Source organism: Bombus bifarius, unplaced genomic scaffold (genome assembly GCF_011952205.1).
Source record: "Bombus bifarius isolate JDL3187 unplaced genomic scaffold, Bbif_JDL3187 scf7180000009761, whole genome shotgun sequence".
Lineage (NCBI taxonomy): Eukaryota > Metazoa > Arthropoda > Insecta > Hymenoptera > Apidae > Bombus > Bombus bifarius.
Genome location: NW_022885321.1, coordinates 1576454 through 1589404, shown reverse-complemented (window position 1 = coordinate 1589404; position 12951 = coordinate 1576454). Strand labels below are relative to the sequence as shown.

At 42.9% G+C, this 12951-nt stretch overlaps 2 protein-coding genes across 2 annotated transcripts; both read left to right on the top strand.

Moving 5' to 3' along the window:
* The first annotated feature begins 9667 nt into the window (after positions 1–9667).
* LOC117215654 lies at positions 9668–10474 on the top strand. The gene has a single exon (XM_033462037.1). It carries the CDS (start codon positions 9668–9670, stop codon positions 10472–10474), a length of 807 nt encoding a protein of 268 aa, XP_033317928.1.
* Positions 10475–11931: 1457 nt separating this feature from the next.
* LOC117215653 lies at positions 11932–12540 on the top strand. The gene has a single exon (XM_033462036.1). It carries the CDS (start codon positions 11932–11934, stop codon positions 12538–12540), a length of 609 nt encoding a protein of 202 aa, XP_033317927.1.
* Positions 12541–12951: the final 411 nt, after the last annotated feature.

The window sequence follows — 12951 nt, the reverse complement described above, 5'->3', positions numbered from 1 at the left end:
TGGGTTTATAAAATAACGATTCACTTAGATTCGTTTTCTCCAATATATTTCAGTCTTATAACACGTCTTACCACACAGGAATCTCCAAGTCAATAGATCAACGTGGTCGACTTCTAAGACAAAAGAGCGTCGTTAGAAGTCGTACCAACTTAGCTTGTAGTAAGCAGCGATCATACCAACTTAACATTTCTCAACATTGATCGTAGGAGAAGCGGTCCATATAGTCAAATGCATTCCGGTACAAGTAAAGGTACGACATACAACAAAATGCTACTTGGAACTACCCGTTTGGCAAAGGAATCGCACCACAGGAACTCCGCCCGGACGTGCGCCAAACGTGGCGATATTCAGCACCATCGTCGTTGGCCACGAGCGGAATGTATACCCAAAAGACGATGCACTACAGGACCACGTCATGTTCCCGGCAGAAAATCTGCAGTCTTGAACGCATTGGCCAGAGGAGCAACAGGAAAAACAATCGTCCCTGGAACAGTAAACATCCTGGGAATGATGGACAAAACACATTAACGACAATAGCGAAAAATACCGTATCAAGCTTATGGACTGGTTTTATGGAATTTGGAACTGTCAGTACTCGCAATATTTAAACTAATCAAAACAATAATAGATATAGCCGCACACGGATACCAGTAACGTGAAACTTACGAATGTGGAATCGCCCTATTAGGAGCAATATGCGGCTCAGTCACCCACCCGCTACTATACCTCAAAAGAAGACGAAATATCGATGATCAAACAGCACAACCTCAAGGGATATCGATAACACCGGTAGTCACTCAACTACCAACGACACCTGCGTCCGCCTTGAGCGAACTCAGGGATACCATCAGTCAAATTTCCTTTGGAAATTTGAACTCCAAGGGCGGGGGTGTCACGTCCCGCGCTCCGCACGCGCCGTAACAAGAACAAGAAAACCATTCTATACACAACACGCGAATAAGGATTTGAATGCACAAACGAACACACGGCACTACGAAACGAAAGGAAGGATTAACAAAACGAGGGCGATTAACGGATCCAACCAATAAACAAAATACATATACACACAATTCTAAATAAACCAGGAAATAAGAATAACTACAAAAGGGGAAAATAATTGAAACGCCAGGAATATATATATATATATAAATATATTTCAATCAATCAATTTGGAGAGTTACATATAAGTATAAACATATATGCCGAACATGTAATAACCTAGTAAATATTAGAGACAGTGCTTCCAATACTATGCAATAAATACAATATTATCAATTTATGAAATATAAGTATACATGAAGTCAAAAACTAATAGTTTAACGAATACATAAAACATACAATATTGTATTATTAAAGAAATGAAGGTTACATTGTCAGAAATATATATATGTGTGCGAATTCTATCAAACCGATAATCTAAGATACATACTTAAAACTAGCCTACATTCCGGTAAAGAATTATAAAATAAGAACTATATTACGGAACATGCATGTCTACATATAAATATATAAATTATATTCTAAACTAAACTACTATTAATGTATGCGCATTCTACATTATTGATTCAAATCGATAATCTAAGATACATACTTAAAACTAGCCTACATTCCGGTAAAGGATAAATAAATAGTTGACATTTCATTTCGTATGAATACTACACTGCCAGGAGAAATATGCATATGAATACATATATATATATATATATATATATATATATATATATATATGTATGTATGTATGTGTGCGCGTATGTTTTATATTATCGAATACTCTATAAAATAAACTACCCAAAACAATAAATAACGCAATCGAAGAATTACAAAACATTAGCCATATTAAAATGACACACAACATAAATATATATATATATATATAATTAATTAATTAAAAAGGGGGAAATATAAAATTAAAAATACATATATTTAACAAACATAAAATAGATATCACATTTAAAAAAAAATATATATATATATATCATACATAAAAACAAAAGACATTTAAAAGGAAAAAAATAATAATAATAAGGAACCTCTGATGGAAATGCCTCCGCAAACATTGTTCGAACGTCGATCACCGAAACCTAGGGAAACAACAAGAAAGGGAAAAACATCAAAATCGCAAAAACAATCATAAGCGTACCCCCAGCGGACCACCACCCCGTGGGGGATGGCATAAATAAGCAAAGCAACGTGGAGCAGGGCTCATTATTATTCCGGTGAACATTCTTATTACGTCCATTGCTCATTATTATTCTGGTGAACATTCTTATTACGTTCATTGCTCATTATTATTCCGGTGAACATTCTTATTACGCTCATTATTCTTCGCTCATTATTATAGTGATCATTGTTATTACCGTTCATTTTATTACCGTTTTTACCATTTTAAAAATTACCATTTTTATTACCGTTGCGGAGGCATCTCCATCAGAGGTTCCTTATTATTATTATTTTTTTCCTTTTAAATGTCTTTTGTTTTTATGTATGATATATATATATATTTATATATATTTTAAATGTGATATCTATTTTATGGTTGTTAAATATATGTATTTTAATTTTATATTTCCCCCTTTTTAATTGATTATATATATATATATATATTTTACATTTGTAGTTGCGCACATATTTTATTAAAGAAAAGTGTTAACAATGTGTTTTCATGATTTATTTCTCGCGCCTGACTTCCGTTAATCCTTAATATTCCTGTCGCCGTGACGCGTGTAAATCTAACATGGCTGCTCATAAATGTCATCAGCAAAGTTATAGTGACGGGTCTTTAATTTTGCTTAATATCGAAGTAATTTTCCGTCTGCCGCTCGTTTTTCCTTATTCTACTGCAATTAGAACATTTATTTATTAATATTGCTTTAAAGTGACAAAAGTATTGTTCGTGTGAATATACGTATATATATATATATATTTATGATGTGTGTCATTTTAATATGGCTAATGTTTTGTAATTCTTCGATTGCGTTATTTATTGTTTTGAGTAGTTTATTTTATAGAGTATTCGATAATATAAATATATGTCGGATCAGGATTCGAATTTTGGGCGCGCGACGACTCTTCATGTGGACTAGCCATCGTCTCACAAAGCCGAGATTTTATTTACACGTATATACAGGTCTATCACTAAGCTTAACAAATAATAAGTACAACTAATAATAAGTCTAACAAACACTAAGCCTAATGAATAACACGATCTACGAATAATTAAATTAAATAATACTATTAGCAATGTTTGAGTTCAAACGAATCCACGGTCACCGGGATAACTCCTTACTAAGCGAAACTAACTTAGACGCAAATGCGATCGTCGAAAATGCTCGATGTATCACTCTCCAAGGCAATCGCAAGAATGCCAGCCTCGTGGAGATTTTTCTCCCTGTACGATTGCATTTTGTTTTCTATCCCCGTTTGGAAGCATCGAGGAGGTTCCAAACGCCGTTGCTAGGCACACTCGTTGGAAGCATCGAGAGAGTTCCAAACGCCGTTGCTAGGCAGTTTCTGCCTGGAGTTTTGGTTACTAAATACAATGTATGTCCCATTGCATCGGCACCTCCGAGGCAACATCACACGTGGCTCGGCCCGCTCTCGAGGCCGCATGCCGCCACAACCACACTTCTCGGAAAACACATACAACCACTCCAGACCTCCGTTAGATAAAACATCCATCCCGTGACCGTGGCTACGTTCAGCGACCGATTGTCACCTCGAACCCAATCTCGCTTATTACAAATCTTAAACAATTACAACTATAATAAAATCTAGGCTAAGGTACTAGAGGATGTTCCCAAAATTTCCAAGGAAGGGCTTCGGCTTTCCTTTCATCTCCGACACGGCCATCCTGACTATCACACGTCCTCGGGTGTACCTTCGTTAACAAAACAAGAGGAAACAAGATTAGTGTCATTGTGATTAGCATTCAAAGTGCCAGTTGCATTCTGCGTGCTTTCAGTCGGGTCGTAATGACATGACGGACCATTCTCGATTTCACACCCAAATGGGTCTCATCCTTCGAATCGCACATACTCTCAAAGTTCGTTACATAACCAGCTTCGTAACACGATCGCTGTCAACACTAGACCGCCTCCAGCCTCGTGACATTGTCACTGTCGGTACTAGACCAGCTCCAGCTTCGTGACATCGTCGCTGTCGGTACTAGACCAGCTCCAAATCCGTGACATTGTCGCTGTCGGTACTAGACCAGCTCCAACCTCGTGACATTGTCGCTATCGGTACTAAACCAGCTCCAACCTCGTGGCATTGTCGCTGTCGGTACTAAACCGGCTCCCAGCTTCGTGACATCGTCGCTGTCGGTACTAAACCGGCTCCCAGCTTCGTGACATCGTCGCTGTCGGTACTAAACCGGCTCCCAGCTTCGTGACATCGTCGCTGTCGGTACTAAACCGGCTCCCAGCTTCGTGACATCGTCGCTGTCGGTACTAAACCGGCTCCCAGCTTCGTGACATCGTCGCTGTCGGTACTAAACCGGCTCCCAGCTTCGTGACATCGTCACTCCCAGTGCCTGACCGCACTGAACTCCGTCCCATGGCCGCACCTGGGCTCATATAATTCTACGATCCTCTGGGATCGGGGTACTCACATCGCCATGGTCACTGTTCTCGTCATCACAACAGACATCCAACTCCGCAGGAATGCGACTATCCGGCATTTTCCTTAACCTGTCATGACTGTACTTGTATGACCTTTTCCCATCCAGTGTTTTCAAGGTATATCGGTCTCCTTCCAGGACCTCCGATATCACAAACGGACCCCTGAATTTTGGATCCAATTTTGTCTGGTTCCTTTCTTCATTTTGGCGTAGTACCAAATCACCAGGATTAAACCTAACTACTTTAGCTTTGGTTTTATCGAATCTCTCTTTGTCATACCTAGCACTAGTTTCCATCTCTTTTATTGCCTGTTGTCTTACACTGGAGATATCTATTTCTTTTTCCTCAATGTTATCAGGTAGTAATAAGTCATACGGTCTTGCTGCTCTACCAATCAATAACTCTAAAGGACTCGATTTGGTTACGCGGTTGATGGTGCAATTCAAAGCCAATTGCATCTCCCCGATCGCGTCTTGCCATGAACGCCCGGTCGTTTCTACCGTTGTGAACATATTTTTTAACGTGCTCATAACACGTTCTACTTGCCCATTGGCCCTACTTGCACCGGTCGCGATCAAATGAACTTTGATTTGTTTGCTTGCACAGAATTCTTGAAATTCCCGGCCCGTGAAACATCTACCCTGATCTGCTATTATCCGACAGGGACTACCGAACAAAAACACGGCGGACTTAAGTGCCTGGATAACGCTGAGCGAATCCAATTTGCGTGTGTGATATAAGTGCACGAATTTCGTAAAGGCATCGATCAAGACGACGACATACTCTTTCGAGTCATTCTTGCCACTCAGCTTGCCCGTTATGTCCATATGCACCGTATGCCACGGTATGCCGGTCTTAGGTATAGGATGCAGTTCAGCCTGTATTTTACCTGAACTAGCCTTCGAAACTCTACAAGCATGGCAGTTCTCGACAAACTTGCGAACATACTTCGCCATTCCCTCGAACCAATAATACTCATAGAGCTTCTCGAGCGTTTTATCCCATCCTAAGTGCATAATTGACTGATGCACATGGTTGATGACGGACCATCTAAAACCTCTCGGAACAATGGGTAAGCAAAGGGTTCTGCCCTTTCGTTGTACTTTACGGTAAAGTGTACCGGATCGCAGTTCGTAGGTATTCGCGATATCTTCCGCGAGCTCTTCGTTCTGTAATTTATTAACGATTTCGGAGATTTGCGGATCGCGACGTTGTTCCGCTAATAGCCAGTCTTCGGAGATCTCGGCCAGATTAATCTCTTTCTCTGCGACCTTGTCTATCATACGGCGATTCAAGTCTACGGGGTTTCGCGAAAAGAAATCTACGTGGGCCATTCGTTTACCCTCTCGATACATGATGTCAAAATCGAATGTTTGCAAATAAGCCCACCACCTATAAACCCGGTCGTTTAAGTTTACTTTGTTGCTGGAGGCTTTCAAAGAATTACAGTCCGTAACTACTAAGAATTTCCGTCCATGTAAGTAGTGTCGGAAATGCTTAACGGCGCTTACTACTGCTAGTGTCTCCAGTTCGTACGAATGATACCTAGATTCCGCGGGACTGGTCCTTTTACTATAATATTCGATGACTCTGTTTTCCTTTTCGACTCTATGCATTAAAATAGCTCCATACCCCTCCGAACTAGCGTCGGTATGTAGCTCTATGGGCCGATTGGGATCAAATATCATTAACACCGGCGCGTCGGTCAGAACGGAAATTATCTGTTGTCTTATCTTTTCGTGCCTGTCCGTCCAAGTTATGTGCTTGTTACTAGAAGTGAGTGCGTACAAGGGTTTCATCACTTGCGAAAATTTAGGAATAAATTTTCGGAAGTAAGAGGCCAAACCTATAAACTGCCTAAGCTGTGTGACGGTCGACGGTGCAGGTAAAGAAACTAAATACTAATGACTAAAAAACTATTGCAACTTTGGGCTTTTGCCTCCTTGCCGTGCTTCCTTCCTGTCGTTCCTTCCCGTCTTGTATTGTACTTCTCTTCTCTATTATTGCTTTTGGATCGACCTTCTCCAGTTTCATTTAGTGTTTTTTCTATGTCCTTTGGTCCTCTCGTTATTTCACATTCTTCTATTACATGTCTCAGGTCTTCTTCTTTTCTTTTACATAGTCTGCATCTTTTTTCTCTTCTTCTTTCCAGTATTCCCTTGCTTTGGTTTCTACGTATCACTTTGTGTTTCCTTCTCCTTTTTCCCTTTACACTTCACTTTTTCCTCAGAGCTGTCCGTCCTCGTGTTACCCTCGCCCTGAACCAAACCGAAAGTCGAAATCATTATTAATATATATGTGAAAGGAATTAAAATGATTAAAACATTTAACTAACTTTATTGATACGTGTCTTAACGTATTAGAAAAATTCATAGAGTTAGTGTTTTATTATAATATTTTATACAATGAATAATAAATATATTATACAACAAAAAGGAACTTAATATAAATTAAAATAATACATGTTTAATAATATATGCTTTTTGTTAAGTTAGATTTAATTGTTAGAGTTACATCCGGTGACTCTCTACACATACCAGGCCCCACGTCGCGGTTGTCAGGTCGGAGACACAAGAAACCACTAAACCGATAGATCGCCGGTGACTATTCTAAGGATACAGAATAAATGAAGTTTTACTGACGATACTGTGAGGAAAGCTAGGGGTGGGTGTGTCTAAGGACACAGGACAGGACTATCGGATTTGTTGATGAAAATTTTGGTTAAGGAAGTGAGGCCAGTAGACCTTATATTTTATTACAATTACAATTATAATTATATATTTGTGGCGGCACTTGACAGTAAACTTCCCAACAGTTTACGTCGCGTGACGCACGACACAAAGACCCTATACCTGCGGACAAGATGATTGCCAGATGTCGATACATTCGTACCGAATATTTCCAGCTAGCCTACGGACCGCTATAAATCTTAGGATTTATTTTAGCTAAGGTCCTCCAAAGAGACAAACAGTCTTTGTTTATCAGTCTCGAAGTCGACCACCTACCACGGGGATACACGAGAAATCTGCTATCTCTCACGTACGACGCTTCCCGCTAGCAACACCCTCTCAAGGGCAGCTAGCATCCTTTTCCAATGGCCAACACGAATTAGCCAATAAACATTAACGTACATTTCCCTCACTTTCCGAACCAAAGCTTTTCTCAACGAATCCGATGCCTTCGCATCCTTAGACACATCCCAACGCAGTCTTCCTCCGCAGCAGCATCGCGACAAAAAGCCAGTCTATTACAGCGAGTCAACACAGAACGATCGTTACACTTACGCGGTTCGAGCCGAATAATTACCTAAGCTCTCGACATCTCGCGCAATCATTGTCCGCACTCGTAGCGCATCTCGAATCATAGCTATCCGAGCTCTAACTTCGCACTCGCGAAACGAATATAATCGCGAGTCCCGCGTCAAGTGTACTCATTGACATTACAGTAAATAAACATTTATCGTTGAATAAATCTGAGTTTTCCTTCCGACCCTATCACGACATATCACCTCATATTTATATAACTATATTTCATTACACGTAATAATCTCTAAGAGCCCCTAATAGATGACTGGATTTCACACTTTAGATAGTTGACTCAGGTGCGGTGTTATACAGGGTTCGATAGAATAACATGTAAAGAAAAAGGGAAAGAATGTAAGGAAAAAGTAGAATACAATTTTTTTGCTCGAAGCTTAGTTTTCTAGGAAATAGAGTTTGAACAAGTTTAGTTAAGAATTGGCTTAGTACACAGTTTTCAAATTTATTTTTCGCAGAAACCAAGTGTTACGCCACGAGGCTGACCACAGGCTGTATTTTCTAACCGTCGCTCGCGGTCTTACAGTGTCGCAGGCAGATCATCTTATCTGCCCGCCGAATCATATACAATGTATCGACGAGCGCATAGTTGTCGCCAAGCAGCGAGCTCTAGAAACGTTAATTTTTGTCCGTTACGTTTTCTACACAAGAAGGGGCATACGTGATCATAGGCGCGAGCGGTGGCGTGACCCGAGCATAGTGGGGGTCGTCTTCCAAACAAGACAAAGAAATCATCGAAAGGCAATCAGTTCCTTCTGACGAGTCAAACGTTACACATCGAGAGGTCTGACATCGAGCAAAATCAAATAGTCTAACGAATTCCTCTAGAGATATCGTAAAGTCGAATCAACTTTCTGTAATGTATTCATCATATTATTGTCAAATATATTATTTTATGTTAACCTGTTAATACAGTGTTACATTCATTGAACCACCTCTGTTATCTTAATCGAAACAGGGGAATGACTTTCGGGCGTCGGTTAACAGAATCGTAGCGAGAATTTACATCTCTCGCTGACGCGTTTTCCTAGCGACCGCGTCTCTCCGCGAACGGTCGTAACATCTTGGTCCTTCGAGCCGGATACAGTGGCAAGTGAAAAGTGTTGACACGTAACCGGTCGAATCATTTGGTCTTCCAAGCCGTATCACGTGTCAAGTGAAAAGTGCACGCCAGTGACACCCACTACCATGCAGTGCCACGTGAATTCAACACAAACAGCAGCATAAGCGTTACCACTCAGCGAAGTCAGTAACGCCAGGGACCATCAGTTTTGAAGAGGCATAACCCGGTGGTTGAAGAACGCAACCACGCAGCCTCACGCCAACAACTAGAGGGCTAACTTCCGCAAGAACACGTCTTACATGTCAAACGAGACACACACGGTGACGAGTAACATTTAAACTCACAACCACAAGGTAAGCTTGTTCATTGCATTGCCTTCACAATCTGCTTTACCAATGGAGAACACAGATAAAATTACCTCCTTGCATCGGAGACGAGGCTTTCAAATCGATCGATTTACCACTCTATCGAAACGACTCGATGAATACGAACAATCTAGACAACCGAATAAGGCCTATTTAACGGCCTATACGACACTACTCGACGACACGTGGAAACAATATTGATTATTACAAAAAGAATTAGAAGATTTAGGCGAGATAGACGACGCGCGCGTTTCCGAAGTAACCGACACATATTACAATCTGGTAATACGAATACACACTCTCATGGATGATACACCAGCATCGTCGTCGAAAACACAAGGCTGCGAGTCATCTAATGTCGCCGAGCCGACATCAATTAAACTGCCCGAAATTCATCTGCCTACTTTTGACGGTACCATCAAAAATTGGCATTCATTTTACGACTTCTTCTTATCCACTATCGATCGAAGCGAGCGACTTGCATCCGTGCAGAAATTTCACTATCTACGATCCTCTTTGACCGGAAAGGCCGCGCGAAGCATACAATCGTTAGATGTCACCGAGTTAAATTATTCGATCGCTATTGACGTTCTGAAGGAAAAATTCGACTGCCACCGTCAAGTCTGCATGCGCTACTGGGACTTGATTTTTGATTATCCGAAAATAACCAAAGAGACACCCGAAGCGATAGATGATTTTCTTGAGACGGTCAAGGTAAACCTCCAAGCGTTAGAAAAACTCGGTGAACCAGTTACCTCAAATGTCGCTCTTATAAAATTATTCACGTCGAAGCTACCCTCAGCCATCATTCGCAAATGGCAGCGCACATTGCCGGACAAGAAAATGCCGTCATATAGGCATCTGGTAGACTTTCTGAAAACACGGACGAACGGCGACAGGACAAGCTCAGCATCAACCGTGATAAAAAGGGAGTCCGATCAACACAAACGTCAGCGACCGAACGCACCGCGAAGTTACGCATTCACAAGTACACATAATACGTTGGTGTGTCCGAATTGTCAAGGACAACACGAATTATGGAATTGTGATGTCTTCAAAGCGAACAATTCCACAATTGTCAACAAAGCGAACTCTGTAACAATTGTTTAGGTAAGGGACACGCTATTACTCATTGCTCCGCCGGTTCATGTCGCACCTGCAAGCAGCGACACCATACATACCTACATCAAGACCATGGTCATAGCAAATCACGACCACGTGTAAGCCGGTCATCGAGCGATCGATCATCCAACGGTCGATCACCGACCCCGCGATAGTCACATCGTTCGAGACGCGCATCCACGTCTCCCCGATCGTCTCCCCGATCGTCTCCCCGATCGTCTCCCCGATCGTCTCCGCGAACGTGTCCCCGAACGTGTCCCCGAACGTGTCCCCGAACGTGTCCCCGAACGTGTCCCCGAACGTGTCCCCGAACGTGTCCCCGAACGTGTCCCCGAACGTGTCCCCGAACGTGTCCCCGAACGTGTCCCCGAACGTGTCCCCGAACGTGTCCCCGAACGTGTCCCCGAACGTGTCCCCGAACGTGTCCCCGAACGTGTCCCCGAACGTGTCCCCGAACGTGTCCCCGAACGTGTCCCCGAACGTGTCCCCGAACGTCTCCCCGAACGTCTCCTCGATCGTCTCCCCGATCGTCTCCCCGATCGTCTCCGCGAACATCTCCGAAACGTGAATCTCGGTTATCGCGAACGACGGCATCGGGATCAAATATATCGTCCAGTCCTAGACGACAAGGAAAACAATGACGTCATCAAACGACCTTGTGAGGGACCGAACCACAGAAAACGGACTCATTGATCTCGCTTCCTTGTGAACCACTGCAGCACGATTTGTTAGTCACAGCGCAGGTCAACCTATTGAACAATAAAGTTCAACCATTCCGTTGTAGAGCTCTGCTAGACACCGGCTCTAGCATGAACTTTATCACCGAAAAACTCGCTGATTCGCTAATACTTAACCAACGGAAATGTTAGGTCCCAATCGGAACACTCAACACGTTATCGACAACCTCGAAACGTTACATCACGGCCACGATCACCTCCATCGACGGCACATACGAACGCACCTTGACGTTCCTAATCATACCGACAATATCGCCTTGGGTCCCAGATCAACCCGTAGATCGCTCAATAATACATATACCGAGGAATCTCCAACTAGCCGATCCAAGATTCCATAGGCTTGCGCCGATCGAAATATTGTTGAGCGCCGGACCAACGCTAGCATCACTCTGTGTCGGCCAACTTGACATCAGTCAAGCAAACGGGCCCGACTTGCGTCTGCAAAAAACGCGATTCGGATGGGTCATCGGGGAGAGCCCAACCTCGCAATCATCAGCACTCGCATTTCACGCCTCCACGGCGGCTTTACAGGCGGACCTCGCCCGTTTTTGGGAAATCGACGAATGAACGCCCACTGCACACATTTCGGAAGCGGAACGACAGTGCGAAGAACACTTTCGAAATCACGTTCAACGCACCAACGAAGGGCGATACATGGTCGCTCTCCCATTCAACGAAACAACTCCTTCGCTTGGATCCTCTAAGACAATGGCGATGAAGCGACTCATTTCCCTCTGTCGTCGATTCCAACGAGACAAACGATTCGAAGCCGACTATCGCGCCGTGATACAAGAATATGTGGAATTAGGACACATGACGAAGATTACCACGGACAACTGCACGGACGACGGATATTTTCTGCCACATCACGGCGTGATCAAAGAGTCCAGCCAAACTACAAAACTCCGAGTTGTGTTTGACGGATCTGCACCAACCACCACCGGAGTTTCATTAAACGACGTACTTCATACGGGACCGAAACTACAAGATGACTTATTCTTCATCCTTCTAAGATTTCGTTCTCATCAATACGTCATTACAGGCGATGTCGAAAAGATGTATCGACAATTTCTTGTGCGTCCAGAGGATCGAAAATTTCAACAAATTTTGTGGCGCAATTCTGATGGAGAAGTTGACACCTATCAACTTAATACAGTGACATTCGGGCTGTCAGCGGCCCCTGATCTAGCCATTCGGTGCCTCAAACAACTGGCGGACGACGGGGGACATCGGTACCCACGAGCGGCGACGGTCTTACAGCGAGACTTCTACGTCGACGATGTTCTCACTGGAGTTGATAGAAAGGTCGAGGCATGATCATTGAGACCGGAGCTCACAGAATTGCTTACACTAGCCGGCTTAAACATTCAAAAATGGGCATCGAACGACCGGGAACTGCTACGAGGACTTTCCGAGCAGGACATAAACGATAAGCTGCTACTAGGCGAATCGCAAACCTTCAAAACTCTGGGTGTTGTTTGGAATTCCTTTGACGATTCGATCCTATATTCCGTCAAAATCAATCCTACCGCCTCTCGAATTACGAAAAGAACAATCAGCTCTGAAATCGTCAAGATCTACGACCCTCTTGGATTACTGGCACCAGTGATCGTTCGAGCTAAGATGCTGCTCCAACGACTTTGGACATTAAAAATTGATTGGGACGAATCTCTTCCGGCTGTCGTATATACAGAATGGAGCAAATATTATGCACAGCTACCAATGCTA